At 38.8% G+C, this 22,721-nt stretch overlaps 1 protein-coding gene across 3 annotated transcripts in view; it reads right to left on the bottom strand.

The window, feature by feature from the left end:
* Positions 1-1,292: 1,292 nt before the first annotated feature.
* Positions 1,293-22,721, bottom strand: part of CDK6 (cyclin dependent kinase 6) — a 222,852-nt gene continuing 201,423 nt past the window's right edge. For all 3 annotated transcript variants that reach the window (XM_081080319.1, XM_081080321.1, XM_081080320.1), the window contains exons 6-8: positions 15,176-15,226; positions 10,445-10,580; positions 1,293-5,935 (exon numbers count right to left, since the gene is read on the bottom strand). In XM_081080319.1, the coding sequence (XP_080936445.1) occupies positions 5,789-5,935; positions 10,445-10,580; positions 15,176-15,226 (334 nt within the window). In that variant the 3' untranslated portion in view covers positions 1,293-5,788. The remainder of the gene's footprint in view (positions 5,936-10,444; positions 10,581-15,175; positions 15,227-22,721) is intronic.

Raw genomic sequence — 22,721 nt, 5'->3', positions numbered from 1 at the left:
ATAATTGATGTGCTATTTATTTTGTTCATCTGATTTTTAAGTTAGGATTCAAAAAATTAATTGATGTCTAAAGACAACCATGGTAGGGAATGTGACAGCAGCAGACAGGGGGTTTGGTATTTTGGCTGGGGACACTGGAGGAGTTTTACACTCCTAACAAAACTGTCCTGTTCACAGGTGAGTGTCGCTTTTTTAGTAGTAATAAACCTGTCTGTCCATCTTTGAAACTTCTGCACCTAGAAAAGTGAGGTAATTAGGTACCTCAAAACATGTTTCTTAAATAAATGAATGACTAGGCTTTCTTTATGCACTTAACTGAGCAAAATGAGTGTATTATCAAATCTCAAGAACAATCCCAAAACATCTAAGTTACTGAACATTATGAAGACTGTTAACCATCCTGAAAAACGAGTGCTGGGCACGAGTTAAGGATGTACAGAAAAATAAAGTTAGAATTCAGTCTTCAGAAATACTTTTTTAGCTTTACTCATATTTCCCCTTCCCCTGAAAGTGCCACCTTGTGGAATACCCTGGAATAAAACGAGAAAGCCTATCTCTTAGGACAGTGTGAATTTTAAAACAGACCTTTGCACCTCTTTTTCCTACCACACTAACTTCCCATTGCTGGAATATAATTTAAATAGATGCTTGACAAAAGCCTGCATTTGTTTTCAGGTGGCTCTTGTTTTTCCTTCTTGAAGGCCAGAGTACCAGTATCAAGGAAACAGAAATATGTTGATGGAAGTCCATTCATTTATCTAAATTCACTCCCTGGGACTGCTGAGAAATAGAAAACATTTTGAAAAACCTATTTGCACTTCATTTAAAAATAAAACCAAACAACTAATTGAGAAAAACAAATTTAAAAATCAGAATCCTCCTCTTTTTGTTGTTGACAAAGGTCAGAAGATAGAAAAGGCCAAAAGAATATTTTTGGTTTTTTTTCTGAAAAAGTGCAAGTTAGAAATGCTTGAGATATAGGTACGTAACAAAATTAGGTTGAAAATTGCATCGCTAAGAAGTGAAAACGCTATTTTCTTCTGCTTTTGAGGGGGAAGCACTGTTACTAATTATCTGAGGACTTACATTGCTTGACAGGTTTTTGGCAGCCTCAAGAAGTTTTTCCACAGTGGAGAAGGAAGATGTAATGATCGTCCTAATCATATATCTGAATGTACTGAATGCACATGCACATGATAAATGGTTTGGGTTTTACAATTTTTCAAAAATTCTGGTGGCATAGAAAACACATGCCTTTAAATTTAAAAATTTTTTCTTTTTTTCCTTTTTTTCCAGTGAACATCTTTGGGCTTACATAACAAGTGTAGCTTCATGTGGCTGCTTCTTCCCATGAAATGAAGAAGAAATACACATGATTTAGTTCGCTTAGCTCAACTTTTGAAATGGTAACTGTTTGGAATGGCTTTTTCATAAAATTTGTTTTTGAACATATCAAGTTCATAGTTGTCAGATGACTTCAATATAAATTCTTACAATATATTTAATAAACTATATATCCCTCAAAATATATGTAATTTTGCAACCATCCTTCTTTGAATAACTTCATTTTCTCTAGAATTTCCTCTATCCATTGCTGCTGTTTTATGATCTTTAAACATTTAGAAATTATATAACATCTTTATTTTTATACATAATTTTGTATCACAATGTAAAAACATGCATTCTTTTGAATTCTATTAATAGCTAAGAATTTATATTTCAATATTTTATTTCCAAAGTAAATATTCTATAGTTTCTATACTAACACAATGAAGTAATAATAGGGGCTTATTAACTTTTAAATTATTCTTTCCTAAACCCAACTATGCAACAAAAGCCTCCTTTTGGAAAAATGTGTGATAGTCTCATTTGCTTATCATAAAAATAGTCATCTTGTCACTTAAAAAGAAAAAAAGCAATTCTTTGGAGAGAAGATTTTAATGTTTATGATATTAAGAAGCTAACATGATTTAATTTCCATAATGGAATGAAAATTACCATTATTGACTTTTATAGGCACTACTTTTAAGAGAAGCTGCTATAGTTAGTTAAAAGCTCAATTTAAATACATAATTTAAGATTCAAAATGTTTGGTACAATTTAAGTTTTTCCTCATCATTATGGATAGTACCACATTCTGGAGTCAAACTATAAATTTCTCTATTAAAAGGTACACGTTTTCTTTAAGATATTAACAGCCCGTGTATCCTGAAATTTTCATTTTTACTTAAAACTAAAAGGCTGAGATTCTATTCTTAGGTGAATATTTTGAACTGTTTTTAGTAAGTCATCTGGGGCTAAATGAAAGTCTGCCATTCATAGTGTGTGCTTCCTGAGAGAAAATTATGAGAATACATGGGGCTGAAATGGCCTAGAGCGTTCCTCCAAAACTGGTTCTTTGCTTCGTGAATTCCCATCCACTTCAAAGGAGAGACAAAGTGGGAGGCTCCATCTCACTGGATTCTTACAAGCTCTTAGGAATTGTGTTTTTAAGATTATAAGGTTAGATCCTTATTACCCTTTGCCACGCTTATAGCTATGATGCCTAAAAGGAGGTTTCTCCCTTACTCTTTTTAAATGTAGTTTGTTACACACACCACCCTGCACAAGTTCCCACAATGCCTTGGCTGCCAGAACGGAGTATCATATAGAAACTATCCGGCACATTCTTGGACCAGTCCTAGAAAGAAATTCAAATGTGATTTCAAATTTGTCACCATATGTGTACTGCTCTAAGCTGCTTCAGTATAACCCTGAGGCAGTATGACCTTTTCCGCTAACCTCTGCCTAGCTTTTGGCTAAGATATCTGAACCATATGTCACAAAAGAATAAGCAGTATTCAGTAACTCCACGTTCTGCTATAGCCTTAAAGTACCCTTACTGCAAGGGTGCTTGTGTGGGAGCTGGATTTCAGAAGCAGTGAGCCCCAATGTAACAGACATAAAACAAGAAAGTGACTCCTCAGGTGAACCACACTGATGGAAGAGCTGGGGACAGACTCTTAAGTTCAGAGCGGCTGAAATGCACTCTCATTCTGCCTCTCAGGGGATACTCTGGCTATTCGCTAATGCCAAAATGCTTGTGCCTTAAATTTTCTTTATAAACACTACTGAGAAATGAACCAAAAGTATGTGCTAGAAATAAAAGTTGAGCTCCTATTTGTTTAAAAGTCTAAAGAATGCTGAAAAAAAATTCCAGTTTAGAACAGCTGCGTTTTTCTTGAGGAAATTTACAGAAAAACTTTTGCAGAAGCAGAAACTCAAGTCAATGTTCATTCTAACCATGGATACTAACTGAAAAGCTCATGGTGAATCAGTGCAGCGAGTTTTAAAAGTCAACTTCTAGGCCTGAGCAAAAATGTCTTTGTATTTAGACCCCAATCAAAGGAAACACAGAACTCACTTTTCCAGGGGAGACCACAAATACACTTTGCCGTGAATGCTCTGGATTCATTATATCTCAAGCATTTACAGTGATGACAAAACATAATTATTATTGTCACAAGGAACAAAAGGGTAAAACATCCTTATGGCCCATCTTCATATCTTACTTTAGAAAAATTTTCCTGCTCTTCAAGTTACTGAATTAGAATAATGTTAAATAATGTATGTATTAATAATAAATGGTTCCTGACTCAAATGCTCTCAAGGAGAAAAAAACTCTCCTAATTTTTCTCTTGGTCAAGGCAGTCATATACAATATTAAGCGGTGAAGAATTCAGTAAGGCTTGACAATGCATAAACATCACTTGGAACATATTCTACTGAGTGAAGCAATGTCTATTATTTGAAAACTCTAACCCTAACCATGGTCTAACTGTTGCATGCGCTCAAAACGTGCGTCAGAAAGCAAAGATAGCTAAAATTCCCAAAACACACTTAATCTCTGTGTCTTCTGGTTATTAGAGCCAACTGAGCACTAACCACATGTAAGGCAGAGATGGTATGAAATGGAAAATACTAAATAGAAAACGGCAAGAGAAAAAAATAAAGCTGTTCACAGTGCCCGGGTCAGGCTGACTCTGCAGTGAGCAGGAGTGTGCACAAGGCACTAGAAATGAGCACAGCCTTGGGGATGGAGAAAAGATGTTTTATAGAGTAAATATTTATTTCTAAAAAAGAGTTCAAGATACTCTCTCAGAATATCTACAATGACAATACATTCAATAAGAATGTAAAACACTAACAACACTTTAAAGCAATCTATGTGGTAGTGATAGAGAAGAACTAGTCCTCTACTCATTGCCTCAGTAACAACTGTGAATGCCAGGTAGGAAGATTGCACTAGAGCTAGAAAACAGGAGACCTGTTAATATTGGGGAATTGGAGCTGTAAGCCATAATCTGATTCTAACTATTTACGACAGGTTCACTGAAAGCAAGAAAGTGCATGGGAACAGCTTAAGCAATCTGTTATTAGTTATGTAATGGGTAATCATATATACCGGGGGTACCAAAAAAATGTATACAAGTGGACACTTTGGTCAGCGTTGCTCAAGGAGTAGTCTGCTGGAATCAGAAGGGTCTGGACGCTGATGGTAACCACTTTGAGCACCTCTTTTAACTGAAGAAGTCAAAGGTGACTTGTATTCATCTTTTGTTATCGGTATATATCGTGCATTACAATTTTAATACAATTTTCCTTTCTTAAAATGTGTATACATTTTTTGGCACCCTCTGTATATTAGAGGCACTGGGGGAGAGAGAAGATGCATACAGTGCAGTGCATGGTAGAAAAAGTACAGTGTAATAAGTGGGGAAAACTTAAATGGTATTCCCGTCTCTAGTCAGAGAGCTATTCTCCAAGCCAAAACAGGAAACAGTTTCTGACAAATTCCTAAAACCAAAAACAGAACAACAACAAAAAACAAAAAGGAAATACATTTCAAACTAGGAAATAAAGGCTTTCTCTATTTTTTTTGACAATTTTACCTATTTGAGGTACACTCCCTAAATCTATAGCAAGTAAGAAAGAGCTTATAGAGTCCCCCCCCCACCAAAAAACACAATAAAGCATAGTATACAGGTTAAAATTGACTTAGAATGAGTAAATTCAGCTTTTTAAAGAGTAAATAGGATGTAAGCTTTAAAAAATAGGTCTCTTAAAAGATACTAGAATTTTTTTTTCTCTTTTGTGTGTATAAAACTTCATCTAGATAGTGAAACTTTCACTGCTAGCAAATTTACTGCTTTTGGCCAGAAAAGAAATTCTGAGAACATATGCTCAACTTTCTAATTTGAGAAGCCCATTCTGGTGAATCACCTTCAGTTAACAGATGCCTGTTATTTATGGGTCACTCCGAGTCTTTAAAATTCAATTATTGTTGTCATTTACAGAAAGTAACACTTTTTAAGAGATCAAGACTCACACGCGCTCACACACATGCTCACTCAGAAGTACCAAATTAGGCTCCGGCAGCTGCAGAGAGATTACATCATAACTCAGCTGTGCCTGGATTGCTCACTTTACACTGGCAGCATTCAAGGTTAGAAAAATGAAATGGCAGCACAATTGGTCAGCAGCTTCTCTTCTTCTGGAATTTTTCCAGGTTCTTGAAACAAACAGACAGACAAACAAATGAATGAACATAAAGCTGCAATTGCTCTTGCACTGATTTCAAACAGTAAACTAGGCAGTTTCCTTGGAGAAGCAGACCCCATCCAGAAGACGGCAGGCAGCGAGGTCTCCTTCCCGTGATCCTCAGCAGAGGTGCAGGGCTTACTCAGGGGGACCCATCAGCCACCATGGGTGTTCTGTAGGTGATCAGCTCAGGGCCGCGGCTGGGACCTCAGGCTGTATTCATCTCGGAGCTGTTCTGGCTGGGTGGCAGATGGGAATCTGGGTTCTCCTTGAACCTCTCCACGTCTTGGAAGTATGGGTGAGACAGGGCACCATAGGCAGATATTCTTTTGGCTGGATTAAACGTCAAGCACTTCTGTGATGAAGAAAAAATAATTCACTGACATAAAACATGTCCCTTTAAATTATCTGTTCACAGTTATACATTTATTCACTGCCATGAATTCTGCGTGTCTATAATGAATGAATATCTATTTCAAAGGACATGAAATAAAATGTAGATAGTACTTATATATAAATGCCGTTAAGGTATAAACTGTCTCTCAGAAAAAGGCAACACCTGTTGGGTTGCCTGTCGATACTTATGTACCCAGGATTTCTCTCCAACCCACCCGAGGTCCTTTAAAAGATATTATTATTATTATGACTATTATTACTGCAGCATGCATATAACTTTATTTAGGTAGTGATTTTTCTAATGATAGAAATTTGGTGCTATCGTGGGAGACTTCACCTTAACTTTGTACCCTTCCCCAAGGTTTGACAATGAGCAGGAAATGGCACGGCATTGTTTAGGAAGAGAGGGGAATTATGTTGAACTACTCTCCAAACCAAAACAGGAAATGGCTTCTGACAAATTCCTAAAACCCAAACCCAAATGAACTAACAACAAAAACCATAAAGGAAATGCATTTCAAGCCCGGAAATAAAGGCTTTCTCTATTAAGGAGGGGGCAAGGAAGGACTAAAACCTAGATCCTAATGATCCCAATCCCAGCAAGCCATGTACCCTGCCCCAGGGTGGCACCGCCAGAGGAGGGAGGATGCCTTCCTTCTAATTGACATCGAGGTGCCATGTGGGCTAGAAGTAGCCCTACTTATAAGGAGTCCATTAGATTCAATTCAGTCACTAAACTCTGTTCCAGGCTTTCAACTCAAGTGCAAGTAGAAGGCGAAAGGAGGGAAAGGTGAACCTCTAGAGCCATAATCACTGTTCCCAAACTGTTGTTTCCACAGTCAGTCAGAATGTTTCTTCCACTCCAACCCCAGGTAATCTTATTTTTCAAACCTCCCTCCATTCCTTCCACCAACACCTCCAGACTGCCTAGCAGGTGGCAAGCATTAATTATTGATGAGTAAGGCCCACCCATTGCCCCAGGAATTCACAAGTGGTAGAGAAGCCACCAGCTTTTCCATTCTTGTGACGCAGTGTCCACTGAAGTGAGCCAGATATCTGAGATGTCTATGAATTTGGTTCTACTGTCTCTAACAGCAATAAACATCTTGAGGAAAGCTTTACAAGGAAGGGCTGACTTCCTCCAGGATAGGAAAACAGGAGCAAAATTCTTAAGCCTGAGGTCTCCTCCCAGTGTCTAAGAAGCAGGACGTTAGCAGTGGCATTAGAAAAGGAACCTGCCAGCTTAATCCCCAGAACATGGGAAAGAATGAAAAAAAAGGGCGGGGATATGTTCAAGATAGACATGTCCCTAGAAGATTATCTGGGAGGAAGCCCTGTCTCCACAGCTATACTGATGGCTTAGAGCTGGAAAGGGGGTAGAAAGAAGGAGAAATTCTTAGCTTAACGTGGGTGTGTGTGAGAATCTCAAGTCGGAAGCCTTAAAGCACATTATGTCCTCTAGAAATATTGTTAGAAAACGTGGCTAAATTCTATTATTGCTCTACTCCAATAAAGCAACTGGCTGGCTTGAGAATTAAAAAAAAAGAAAAATCTTGTGTAATAATGCTGTTTCTGCCAGAAAATTTAATTTACTCCCTAAAATACTGACTTGTAAAATGAGCTTCTTGAATTACAATTTAGTCAGGAGTTGAATACTGCAGTGGAGTGGAACATTTTTTAGCACATATTCCCTTTTTTCCCTTCCCTCCATCCATGGGAGGGGTATTCTTTACTGAAGTTGGCCGTGGCCACGAAACTTGCTTTGGCCAGTGGAAAGTGGACAGAAGTAACAGGGTGGCTCTTCCTAGGGGCCTTCAGGGACATCACATGTTTCTGCTGGCCTCCTGGGAGCATCCTCCTTCTACCATGAGAAAAACATGCTCCATGGAGCCAAAGCCAGAGAGCTGGCCTGGGCCCCAGAGGAAGACACATGGAGAAGATCTGCACTTGACCCAAAGGTTGGAGCAGAGCTGTCGCTGCCAATCTCAGACCCATGGGCAAGAAAAAAAATGTTTACTGATGTATGCTGGTGAGATGTTTCCTTGGTTATTTGTTATGCATCAAAAGCAGACTAATACAAACACCAAAAAAGCAAAATAAATAAATAAAAATAAAAAAGTACCTCAGCCTCGGAAAGCAGTAAGATAGCAGGAATTCTAAAACTGTTTCCAGCAAGAGCATCATATTTGGAATAAACACTCAGCTTTCCAAGTTAACTATGATCAAGGGGACAAAACTCATAAAGATGTGTAGGTAATGGTTGTTAAAAATAATTCTTCCCCTGAATTGTCTTATTACTGTACATTACTTATATACCTATGGAAGCGCATTTATAAATGTTGATGTATATAACCATACATATATGACTGAGGCGTTATATAAAGCCAACCATTTTACAGATGAAAATGAAGAGTAACTCCTAACATGCCAACTTTTAAATGTTAATTGTTTTTGAAATAAAACAAACTTTCTAAAACACGCTTCACTTTTCTTGCTTAGTAAATAATTTTCAATAGAAGCCACAGGTACTGTTGAGGACTTAGCTGCCTATCTTGTACCAAATGGCCCATCTCCTTCTGTTGTAGAGTTCTAGCCTGTGTCCCTCCAGCATGAAACAGGGAGACCATAAAAGAGTTCTGAGTTTTGAGATCCTTTCCCTGAATGCTCATGGATATTATGCTTTGTCCTTAAATTTCCCCTAGTCCTGAAGACACTGGCTATTCCTCTCCTTTGCTTCTTCCTTTTCTCTTTGGTACGTTTCTTTGTTCCTTTTTCTTCTTAGGTTGTCTCCTGCTACTTCTCCAGTCTAACAGTCGTGTGCTGTCTGACTTTGAAAGCCGCCACGGCTAATGGGGCACTCTGAATGAGCATGTGACATTATCTGCTGTCTTTACATTTTAAGTTCTTCTTGGTGATTCCTACTGATGTTGGAGCTAGGAGATATATTTGGCTTCTCTTTAGATGTTATGGTAGCTGAAGGAGTAGGATACTGCATTACTGAAGTTCATCTATGACTGTCCAGAATCCTCTTCTCAGAGGAACATTTCATTCAAAATTCCTGCTGAAAGGAAAGCCCATGGTGGCCACATTTTATACCACATGACCCTTACCCTTTCTCAGCACAGTTGACTGGACCAGGAATGCTACCTGGCCCTAGGTAGCAATCCACATCATGGCTTGGCAGAAAGGTGAGGTGTGTCAGCCAGATTCCTCCTTTTAGGAATCTGATGTAGGAAATACTGACAGGGCAAACGTTAGCTGAGTGGGTTAGAACTGAATGGATCCATGAGTTAGCTGAATTTCTATAGTCAAGGGACTAGCTAAAGTTAAGCAGAACAGACAGTATAACTGAAAGGAAGCAATGAGGTAAAGAAAAGGCATTCGGGGCAGAGAAAAGCAGGGTTGCTAAGAGCAGGAGATGCACAGGACAGAGACAGAGCATTTATACCCTGAATGGCTTTCCATTTCCAGGCCACATGAAACATTCCATCAAACCCCCCTTTCTTAAGCTAATCCAAGTACATGTCTGTTATTTGGAACTGAAATTTTTTCCTATATAACAAGAGAGTCAGCAAGTAAGCCTAGACATACAGTGCACCTCTGTCTACATAAATATTCTCCCTTCTAGTTAATTTATTTCAAAGGATGTAGGCCTTAGTGAGTGTCTTAGAAATAAAGAGTGGGGAGAACTATCGCTGTTCTTATCCATAACTGGGCAGTGGAGGGAACCTTTGCCTAAACATCAGAAAATGAGCCACCATCAGGTGAAGTTGGAGTTAGGTCTTTCACTGGGAAAATCCATGGCTCTGCAAACATGCCAATCAATGGCTGTATCCACACAGAGCTGAAGCATAACATTTCTACTAAACGCTACAGACCATATTTGAAATCAGAATATACTGAGCACTGGCTCCTTCTGGTCTAGGAACACTTTCTTGGCTAGATGTCAGAGGTTGTTAATTTCGTAGGTATAGGATACACTCATGACTCATTGGGTTCCAAACACCAAGAGTAGCCCAATAAGTAGACTCCTCTACCTCCTATATCTGGCCTCCAAGTATAGGAAGGTATATAAAAGGCCACATATTACAAGTCTGAGTCTCCAATAGGGCTGAAGTCCTTCTTTTCAGTGCGGCAGTTCACATGTGCATAGCACACTTCAATACTTACTAGAAGCATATATCTAGACGAATCGAGAGGCTTCCAAGGCTGCATTCAAATGAATATTCAAAGCTGGAGAATTGAAAGTGTGTGGATAAAACTCTTTTTCTTTCTACAGAACTGAAGACATTCCAGAATCAAAAGCCACCAGCGACTACAGGTGTGAAAATGAGAGCTGCCGAGGGAGTGTGGCCTATGCCTTGTGAGGTCACATGACACTGACCTAATGCTGTACCCACTCCCCAGGTGGACAAGGCAAGTCTCTTATCAGCACAGAGCAGACCGACTCTGTATCGCCTGCACTTACCAGAAGTAGGTCTTTGCCTTGTTCATCAATATCGGTTACAAACTTCTCAATAGGCTGAGGAGGTTTTGAGTGGAAAGCCTGCCTGGGAAGGGCAACGTCTCTGGGCCAGTCCTCTTCTCCTGGGAGTCCAATTACGCTACAAAAGAACGACATGTGAACATAAACATTAGCTGCTATGCAGAAGCTATTTTCCCATAAAGTTCTAGATGAAGGTAAAGTCTAAGGGGCAGGCACGGGGGACAAGGGGCCCCAGGAACCTCTCACTTGTATGACTGGCAGGACTCTCATTTCTCTGTCCTACTGCAATTCAGTGACCAGGGTTAAAGGGTCATCCCTCAGGAGAATTGTAAAGATACTGGGAAGAAGTAAGAGATTACTCTGGAAGTAGATACTAAATACAAGAGATAATGAAGACATGGAAAATATTATACCACCAATAGGCCCTTACATGTGGATAGAGCAAGACCTATATATTCAAAGGAGACTCACAAGGGCATATAATATTTTCCTTTATGCCCAAGAATGCTTTCTGTGTTCTGATCAAACACTTCCATATTGATGCTTTTATGATGTTCATCTAACATTATCTGTTACCACATAAATCTGGTTGCACTTTTGGTTAAAGACTAACTCCCCAAATCGTAATTATATACGTTAGAATCAGACCAAAACAAACAAAAATACAAACAAAAAAGAGGCTAAAACCAGTATGTTAGTCCTGTGCTTTAGCAAACACTATTTTATAATTTAATATCAAATATAATTTACATAATTTATATTATATAACTATTTTATGGTATTTCAAAGAGAGCAAACAATAAATAAAAACATCATTTCTGTTGTCTCTGAAAGCCATTCCGCGATCAGAAATGTGGAGAGAGTATCAAGTAATATAAAAACAGCACAGGCTTTGGAAATAGGCAGACATGGGTTCAAATGTGGCACCTGCCGTTTATGGGTAGGTAAGGACAAATTACTTAACTTCTATGAGCCTCAGGGTCTTTTTTATGAAACAAGGGTAATTTATGATTGTTAGGAGGATCAGTGATAATTAAAAGTGTATCACACAGTGCCTGGCACACAATACTTGCCAATATGAATACATTTCCCATTATTATGAGGAAAATAATGTGATTAATCTACAATGTGTAGGTAATACGTCACTACCACACTAAAAATATGTTTGAGTTCTACTGATGAGGAACTTAAGGTTCTTCAGAAATATTAATAGGTCAGTGGCCTTACACAACATAATCTACATTGTGCAGATGTTATTTATAGCTTATGTATAGATGGTAAGTAGGTTTGAACAAGAGAAATCAGGAGATGCAAGAACTTATATCTCACATAGACTTTGATGAACTCTGAACTAAAATTATAGTATCGTGGATGGAATATAAGACTATTCAAATACTGACCAAACTATTTAAACTACAGTTAGAAATGCTGCCGGCCTGTGTCAAGGTCTTCTTGGCCTGCACTCGCCGGGAATAAGGCCCAGGAGGGGTATTCTCCTGAAGGGATTTCCAGGTTTCAAGAAGATGTGGTGGTAAATGTCATAGGATCTCTGTAGGGCTTTGTTCTCCTTCCCTTACTTCAAGAGAGCCCAGGTCACAGACCTCACTTGGGAAGAGCAGACACCTGTGCCATAACTGCACCTGTCACTGAGTATCTGTGGAAAGACAATTCTACCTCTGCAGGACGTGCTGGGAGAGCCATATTATTGGGGCAGATAAAAACAGACTGCTGGGCATATTTACTGGAACAAATGAATGGAAATGGCAATTTGAGCAATACACAATTTTGTTTAACAGGAAGATCTAGATAGAGTAAGAGGAAAAAGAAAAAAAGTCACTATGAATTATTAAAGGAAATAAACGTGTATGTGTTTGGATAGACTGGGACAAGTGGAGGAAGAAAAGAATCCTTATTAAAGAACTTTAAATTTTTTCTTTCATTCCTTTTTAGCTTTTTAGCCATTTTTATATTAATATTTTTGCATATCATCACCAGCTACCTAGAAATTGGTTATAACAACTCTTAGTAATAATTTAAAAATCTTTTTATTTGCATCTTTCAATATATTTATATTGAGTTAAATCTGAATGCCAAAAGCCCTCTGAGAAACAGTGTCTCCGTATGTACATGTATGTGTGGTATATAATTATATATATGCATGTATTATATTACATATATAATATATATTATATGCATTATAATATATATTATGTTAACATATAAAAAAGCTTACATAAATAACTTAAAAGTGTCTTTAAATCTGTCACCTCCTCTGATCCCCATAACGACCCTGAGACATGCAGGTCAGGTATTATTATTTCCGTTTTACAGATGGGGACACTGAGGATAAAGAATGAAATGAACTGCCAAAGTCATCATAGCGAGGTCAGCCACAGAGCCAGGAGTGAACCCAGTTCTCCTTATTCCAAATCCAATACTTTGTTTGTATTTAACTGTGACTCCACTCCTAAAAATGTTCTGAAATGCCACAGGCTAAAAGCATTCAGTTACATTTTCAAAATACTTGCTGTTCTTTGAAAGTATAAATCATCCTAAACACAAACATTTCTCCCCTTAGGAGAATGTGAATATAACTTTCCTTTAAAACAAATTCAGTTCAATATCCAGTATGAACTTTTATGGCCCACATATGAGTGTTGTGAAATTCTGATAGATCCATTAAAAAGCGCTTGCATCGAATTTCAGTATTTGGACAGCTGAACATAAGCCTTAAAAGTTGACATTTGTACTGGAAAGAACGACAGCACAAAACCTATAAATGGCAGTCATGGTGGGGACAGAAATCATTTTTCAAGTACTTTGGAAGTGACACTAGGGTGCAGCATTGTCCCTTTTCTTGACGCAAAAGTAATGCATGCATTCAGAGGAACTAGAACAGTTCAATGAAACAATGTCAGAACCAAAAAGTAAAATCTAATGGCACAGAGCATATAGAACTTTATGGCTTCTTTCTGTTGGCAACCTAGGATGTCAGGCCTGTGCCAGAAGTGGAACTGACTTTCCCTGGGAAGCAAGTCAAACACGCTAGTTGGAGGTTCCTTCTGGTCCACCTCACTGACTTTGTATCTCAGGGGCACTAACAATGTTCACAAGATTGCAGGTGCCAGTGCTAGAGGGGGACCAAACGCTCAGGTGGTGTCAGTAAGGGAAGCAGGTGAAGGACTTTAATGCCTGGCAAGCTACTTTCAGTCAAGATTGCTTTTCCTTTTAAGAGGGTCACTGGCGTGTACGCCTGACTTGCACAGTTCCCTCTTCAAGATCACATACACACAAAATACATTCAACAGTGATGGGGAAGAACAGATGGGAGTTCATCACTGAATGACAAAGAACTTGACATCCAGAAGCAGAGAGTGAAAATTTTGTTCTGAATCCGTCCATCTTACAGAGTAGTCAGTAGTAGCAGTAGAAGCACCAGTTGCCCTGAACCCAGGCAGCCCCCAGACAATAAAACTGGGAAATGTTTTCCAGACCTTCAAGCCACTGGGTTCAGATCCAGCAGTGACAGAAGTCTATTGGAGCTGCTTCCAGTCATCAAAAGAACAAAGTTAGGTTCCAGGTGCAATCCAATTATTTTAAGCAGTCATGCTTGAGTAGCTAAGATTAAAATATACGTCTTTTCTTTAGGGGCACTTCTCCCCAGTTTTAAAGACTGCAAATATCACAAAAATCACTGGGATTCCTATCAAATGTCACAGACCAATGATCAGGGCTATTTTTGGTTCTACAACTCCCACTTTCATCTTATTTCACCCCAATTATGATGGGACTTGGCAAATGCACAAATCTCCAAAGGATGCCATACTGCATGCTTTGTGAGAAGAAAAGCCCCCTTTTTACATTCTAGAAACATGGAAGCATACATACCCTCACATGCACACATATAGACATGAATGGAACTCTGCAAATCATCGAGGAGCTATGTAACAGACGATTGGAACTAAAGAATTTGAGCACAAGAAAGGATCTTAAGGAGAATTTAGGCCCAAGTTTCATTTCTCAGGTGAAGAAGTTAAGGAACAAAATGGTTAAATAATTAATGATGAATTATAGTAACTGCTAACATTTTTAAAGCACGTTCTGTGTAGCAGACACTGTGTACACCCTTTACAGGATGTGTTAAATGACTTTCTCAAGATTGCATGGTTATTTAGCCATAGATATAAGATCAGAACCTAGGATTCTCATCTCCCGTTTCACGTGCTCCAAAGAAAAATGGATTGTGTAGCATACCATCCTTTGTCCAGGAAAACAAAAGAAAAAAATGCAAACCAAACCTGGATGACTAATGGATACTCAATGGGGACAGGAAGCCCAGTGGCATGGACGCATTACCACCAAGTGCCCCACCTCCAAAGGTGGATACATCTGCAATGATCCCAAGCAGACAATGCTCTGAACTAAAGAAGTGGAGCTCAGCCAAGCAAAGAAAGAGGAGCAGCGCAAAGATCCACATGAGCAACACACAAGTTTCCAGAGCAGAGCAGTTAGGCCACACATCATGATGGGCTCTGCATGAAACAGCACAGCCACCATGCCCCACTCACCACACAAATAGTAACATTGTCTGCAGCAGCAGCTTGGGGTAGGAAAGATAAGAGATAAACATATTATATAAACGTCAGAGAAAAGTCACTGTAATACATGTTTTAACGCTACAGACACTGATGTAAAAGTACTGCTATTACTTACTCCAAGATTTTTCCTAGTTGATCGACATCTGAACTTCCACGAAAAAGAGGCCTAAAAGAATAAAGACACATATGAAACAACGAATTTTCCCATATTTCAATCATATTTGTTATTATCTGTGTTTAACAGGAAGCAAAATATTATTTGGGGGGTGGGAATTGAGACATCTTTCTTTTGGTAAAGGAATGTTTTTCTTGCATGTCACTTCCGGTAAGGGTCTCTCATGAGTGCCTGGTTTCCACGTTTTAGAATTATGGGTATCCTGGTCACAGTCATGGTAACAATAGTGCCACCATCACATACAGGCCTCGGCGTCACGGTTCTCCTTAACTTCATGATAGGGTCGAACACATCACTGTCCTAGCTGCAAACCAGGGGTACGGGATACCTTTAAAACTGTTCTTAGTCAGATGCTTCTCAGAGCACTCTTTTCTCACCATCTGCCTCGCATAGTACTTCCTCATGAGCCTCTCTCCTTCCACTTGTCCTGAATACTGCAGTGAGCTATCTCTGGGTTTATTTTTCTGATTATACCACTTCCCTTTCTCTCACTATGGTAGCTAAGCGCTACAAGTTCAAAATCCTAACTTCAGAGGCAATTGTGGACATACAGCCCTCATTGCCTACACTGAGCATTTAACTGGCAATTAAATGAGCTCACTTGGTGACATTTCTGGCATTTAATCAAGTGGATCAATACCCCTTGAAAGCAGGGACTTCTCTAGGCTTGCACCTACCCTTTGATCTGGTGCTTTACCTGAACAGGTGGCTCAGTTAATAAATATTTTATTTGATTTTATAAACACCTATAGTAGACACGTAAATGTTCCCTAACTCCCTGCTCAATGAATGACATAAACAGGTATTTTTCAATAATTAAGTGTTTTAAAAAATATTTGTAGCTTATTAACAGAAACCATATTTTTAAAATATTATATATCAATTTATAAATCTTTAAACTTGACCTCAAACATTTTCTATGCACAGTAAATGAACTCACTATCTAGGTCATATATAAAGAATCCTGCAAAGTCATAGCATTTCAGTGTTGAGAAGACACCTTAAAATTCTACAGTCATACTTTCCCTTCAAGTCATTATTCCTGAAAGTGGTTCCTTTCAAATGCAGTGGAGAATAAATTTATCGGTGACAATGTTATGGGCTGAATTGTATCCCCTCCCAAATTCACATGTTGCAGCCCAACCCCTGGTATCTCAGAATGGGACTGTCTTTAGAGATAGGGCCATTAAAGAGTTAAAATGAGCCTGTTAGGGCGGACCCCGATCCAATCTGACTGGTGTCCTTACAAGAAAAGGACATGGGGACACACAAGAAGACACCAGTAGCATGTGTGCACACAGGGAAATGACCATGTGAGGACAAAGCAGGAAGACAAGCCAAGGAGAGAGGCCTCTGAAGAAATAAAACCTGTTGACACCTCCATCTTGAAATTGCAAGCTTCCAAAATTGTGAGAGAATCAATTTCAGTTGTGCAAGCCACCCCAGTCTGTGTTATTTTGTTATGGCATCCCCAACAAATGAATATAGGCAATCTGCACATCACCAGCACAGCCAAATGCATAAAGAATTATGGACCTGGGTTCCCAAAGGCATCTAGACAGGCTTTAAAAGGCAGCAAGGTAAGAAGTCCACGTGTTAGAAAAGCCACACCATAGAATCCTAACAGCTGTTATTTATGGAGCACGAAAGGTATCTGGCACAGGCCACATGCTCCCCAAACATGATCTCACGTAATTCTCACAAAAACTCCAAGAGCACAGTACTGCCGTCATCCCTATTTTCTGATGAGGACACTGAGGAGATATGTCATGACTTCTCCAAGGAGATGTGAGAAAGTGCGGCCTCGGAATTCATACCAGGTCTGCCATGCCTCAATGCCTGAATGCTTCATAATGGTGTCGTCCACTTTTATTTCAGTTACTCATGTTCTCTGCATCACAGTCACAACAGCCAAACCTCTGGGCGAAACAGCACAGGAGCTGTACGAAGAGCAGTTGATAGAAAGCCTGGTGTTTACCAAGCGGTGCCCATGGGATTCTGCATCCAGTTGCTTTGCATGTGTCTTTAAATTCTCACTCTCCTTTAACAAGGAACAAAGCAATTCACCAGGCTGACAGAGGCTCTACTGTTTCCATAAACCTACTGACTGATAGCCCTTCTAGGTTTCTACATGCTTCTCCCAGTCCAATCTTTTACAGCCATTCTGCTTATATCTTAATCGACGCACCATTTTTCATTCTTTCCAAAGCATAGTACTTGGGTTGCATAGAAACAACAATCTTTTTTCTGTTCACACTCATCTGTTTCCTTCATATTAAAGTATGAAATCATGAAATGAAGTTTAACCGGCAGCATGAGGGAGCAAACACAAAAGACTCCCGTTCTTGTTAAGCATATGTCTCAACCGGCTACAGTGATGCGTGTACTGGGTCAGTAAGCACAGAGAGCATCAGTTTAATGTGTAAATATGCCAAGCCCCCCTCTCTTCATGAACACCGGTATCCACGGAAGCATGGGTGAAATTACCTTTGAGCATCATGGAGCAGTTTAAAATAAATATGTTGGTCATGGCTACTGGGAAGCAAACCAAGTGGACTAACTGGAATGGATGTCGTTCCTGGGTGGGCACTGAAACCCAACCTGACGCTCAGCGGCAGCAGTGGTTTGTGCCCTAACTGTTTTGGTTTTTGGTTCCCTTTTTGTTTTGTCCCTTGGCAATATCCTAACTTTTTTTTGCTGGCTCCATTATGCATTTAAACAAATGCTCGTTCTATTTGATCTTCCATTTGCCAGGTGTTTTAGCAGAGGATGTTCAAGTCATGTCATCCACCAGACTGCCAGAGCCAGAAATCTTATCTTTACGTGTTGGCTGGACCTGGCCCACAAAATGAGATCGAGGTGTGCTTGCTGTCCTCGAGTTAGAACTGGCCCATCAGTTTGGCCTCCTTGAATAAAGAGTGTGGCAAGCAAAGGTCTGAATCATGGCCACTCTTCTGTGAATACTCTACAAAATGTGCTACAGGGAATACTGGAAACCATAAGGCACCAATTCGGTGTACAGCTTAGAATGACTTTTGCCACCTTAGGAAGACTTGGTGTGTGACTGAGGTCTATCAGCTTAGCTTTGCAGCAGATACGTGTTGGCCTGAATTATACAGAACCACTGAACTCTGACGGCATGCAATGAACTCCTAAAAATGGATTTGGGGGTGCAAATACACAGTCACAAGACAATGGAAATATGAAGCGTGAAGGAGGGAACAGGTCAAATTGGAACCAGTACTCTCAGCTGACCAAGGGGTTGGACATGGACGTGATCAAACTCTTAGAACCACCTATTGACGTTCTGGCTGAAAATTCTGAGCATTTTGTATGAGTTCGTTTTATGATAGAGGAGCAGGAGCATGGGTGGGGGTATAACATGCAGAGGAAGGGTGAAACTTTTCATCATCATGAACTCTTGGTGGAGTACAAAGATGTGGAGTACAAAGATGTAAGAATAAAACTGCTCCAGGGACCTTGTATGATACAATCTGTTTTGAAATAAGGCTCTATGGGAAAAACTGTTGGCTGTATCAGGTCTCTGACCTGTGTGCACCTGTGTAGAAACACACAGGACTGAATTTTCATTGAAGTTATTTTGAATATTTCTTCCTTAGCCTAGCTGAGTTAAGTGTGCTTTAAATCATGTCATCTATGGCATATTTTCGGTGGACAAATATGGACCTAATTTTTGATTATATTCTTTGGTTTAGTGGTGAGGGACAGTTTAATTCTGCTGCCTTGAATAATTTTATAATTGTAGGAATGATTCAGCTGAAACACACACATGCATGAGTCGGACTTGGCTGGTTCTTTATTACCATGACATAGAGCTGAGCTGGAAGGAAGTAGAGGATTGAAGGAGCAAAATGGGGGAGAACAAAAGACACAGAAAGGCTGAAAGACTTAGTCTGAGACAGAGATGGCCAGACAGAGACAACCTGAGGACGTTCAGGTTGAACTTTGAACTGTTTCTTCCCATTGCCTAAAAATGTACCCCCTGGAAACCTTTATAGAGGACCTGCATGAAGACGGAAAACGACAGAGGAATGTTCTATTACATACCACGAGACAGAGGCTCATAAAAGATAAAAAAACAAAACCATGCATTTTTTTTTTGAGTCACGGCAGGGAGGGGCTCCTCTAAACGATTCTATCTTGTCTGTTTTTAGACATAAACCCCCTTCAGGTGACATACTTACTAAAAATTCTTTTAAACTACGCATTCAAAGAGAAAATTAACAATAGATGTAGTATAGCGAGGGTAGTAAGTCTGAAACCTATTTTTATAGTTTTAAAAATATTTCTTCCTTATACACACATTTTTTTGGGGGGGGGCAGTTAAATAATAAAATGGAAAGATTACACCTACCAAGAATATTCCCAAATAAAGACTCGGCAATTGCTTCGACTGGAGTAATACATTAACAAATCTTGTTATACAGGAAATTACTTAAAGTCAGTAAGTACTTAAAGTCAGTAAGTACGCATGCATTCTACTGTATCAAAAATTACAGTTCCTTACTTGAGATGACTTTACAATAGTCTATTCAAGTGCTTGGATAATGGTGCACAAACATTATCTGCTAAAGACCTTTGTTGAATCTAAATTTCATGAATCCCATTTCTAACTTTATAACCTACATTTCTTTTCTCTTCACCTCGCTTATGATCCTCCTTTTTCTTCAGAAGATTTTTCTCCACACTCACTGCTGGGGACTATTACATTCTGTTGCATAAACCTTCCTTCGGTCTTTCATGGCCCTGAGCCTCTTTCTATTTCAAATTCCCACAAAAACTACAGAGGAGCATACTGGAAGGTCTTTGCCATATTACCCTTTGAAAGCAATTTATTTGACAAGATAAGCAATGTTTGGGGGAAAATATATGAAATCGAACATGAGTTTTTAATGAAAGAGAATTTTAGGTTATTTCCAAGTATTTTCTTCAAAATCTTCCTTCATCATCATTCTTGATAATATTTAATGCTGACAAGTTCTTTATGAAAGAAATGTATTTTTCATTTATACATATAAGCATTTTTTTCTAACTAAAAGGAGATGATTGCAAAGTATGAAGGTAAAATTGCATTCATCTCAAAACATAGCAAAGTCGGTTCTGTTCTCATCTCACCTTAGGCATAGTCATGCCAAAACAAGTATGGTTCTTGGGGAATTTTTAGCAAGGATTTTCCCCAAGGCTTTTCTGAATAAGCCATAATGTTTTCCCTGCCTTTAACATGTTGATTTTTCAGGATATTTCTTGACTGGGGAAAGGGCCTAGATTTTGGTGATTGACTATCCTGGGTGAACCCCTACCAGCCATTTCTCCCTGAATGACATTAAAGAAAGTCATGGAGTCTGTTTAAACCTTATTTGCTTCATCTGTAAAAAGTTCAGTTTACAGTAGACTTACGATAAGTGGCAACTAAATACACACACACTTTTTCACACTCACACATGGTTATCTCTCGTGTTCCTGGCCACTGTTATACGCAGATGATAACATAAAGTATTTCACTTGGTGACCAAGAAAGGAAGAGGACATTTGTCACCATGTGTTGGGTGCCTAAGTCATAGTTAAGCCTAACAGTCCTTCCTCTGGAGTCATTATATATTCTCTACACCTGTTACAACTCTTCCATCTTTTTCATAAAAACAAAAAGAATAAATGTCAAGTTTTCCAATAAGGATTAATTAATTTTGAATTGGCAATATCATTTCTTCTTCTGTGTGCAGTTTTAGCTAAAAACTCACTCATCGTGTCTTTTATTAGTGAAGTGTATTTTCTTGGGTCAAATTACAAATGGAACCAAGTTTAAGATTATATGCCTTTTTAAAAAACAACTAAAAGAATATATAAATATCATTTATCATCGCAATGAACAGCGGAAAACAACATTTAGAAGTGTTGTTTAGAAGTTTCTAGCAGATGAGAAGTGTATGCTGATATGTCTGTTATAGAAAGGAAATGATTCATGCATAATGGAAGATGAAAGATTTCGTTTAGTTACAATACTTTCATTGTACTAAAAAGCACAGGAAGTCATGGATCACCCTATAGAACACCTCTGCAACCTGCATTTGACCTACAGCTATGCATTAGCTGTTATCTTTCTTGATTAGAAGAGGAATTTTCCACGTTCATAAAATGACCTTTTCAAAAATATTACCCAGGAAATGTTGACTATTTTATACTTGCCCCCATGCTCAGCCCTAGAGCTGTTATCTGTTAAATTAAAAATGTTAACTTATCACCTTACAATTACCACCTATTCAAATAAGATTAAGCAGAAAGCCAATTAATTGATTTATTTCATAAACATTAATTGAGTGATCACTCACTAAGCACATACAGCTAGCTGCCTTAGGTGCTGAGAGAGAACCAAAAATATATATTAAATAATATAGGGTCTAAGTATATAACATACATATATTTAAATTATACATTTTAATATAAATATATAAAATATAAATTTATAAATCTCTCTCTCTCTCTCTCTCTCTATATATATATATATATGTGTATATATATATACATGGATATATACTACATACTAACATAATAATCCTTGCCCACATGGGAGACAAGATATGCAAACACAGAATCATGAAATAGAGAAGTTTATCCTGTTTTGCAGGAGGGATGCAGAAGCCCAGGACCATCATTTAACTTTTACTGGAATACTGGGAGGCAGTCAGATTAACTGTTTCTTACGTGTTTTTTTTTAATAGATGAGAAGTAAAGTAACTTATCCACAGAAACAGCTCAGTAAGTGGTTAAGCTGGTCTGACTCCCATGAGCAGCAAACAGGAGCAGCGTTTTAGAAAGATTAATAGAGCAGACCTTTACGGAGTCAATCGGAGGAGATGGAGGCGGAGACAGGGAGGCCAACGAGATCAGTGGACTAGTGAGAGGACAAGAATCCAAAGTAGGTGGACAAGAAAATGGGGAAGGACGCAGAGACATTTAAGGGAAGACGATCAGAACTGGGTGAATGACTGAACATAACTTGGAAGAAGAAGAATGATTTGAAGTTTGTGTTATTTGTAAAGCCAGGCTGAATGAGAAAGGTGGGGAGAGGGTGAAGGAGACTGGAAGATAATTAGCTTAGTTTTAAATGTGTTTCTGTATAATGAAAAAGAATGTATAAAACAATACTTTGAAATTTGAGACTGAAAAACATGCAAACAAGGGTAGCTAGGCAAATCCAAGAGTATTGAAAACATATGTCCACACAAAAACTTGTACATGAATGTACCTAGCAGCATTATTCATACAGCCCCAAAGTGGAAACTACCCAAATGCCCACCAGCTGAGGAAGGGACAAACAGAGTGTAGGAGGGCTATACAATGTGGCGTCTGTCATTCAGTCGGAAAAAGGAAGGAAGCACTGCTACTGCATGGATGATCCCTGAAAACATTATGCTAAGTAAAGAAGCCAGTCACAAAAGAGCCCATATTTATTGTATGATTTCATTTA

Source organism: Rhinolophus hipposideros, assembly GCF_964194185.1.
Source record: "Rhinolophus hipposideros genome assembly, chromosome: 18".
Taxonomy (NCBI): domain Eukaryota; kingdom Metazoa; phylum Chordata; class Mammalia; order Chiroptera; family Rhinolophidae; genus Rhinolophus; species Rhinolophus hipposideros.
The sequence above is the reverse complement of the archived record's forward strand: the minus strand, read 5'-3'. Positions and strand labels throughout refer to the sequence as shown.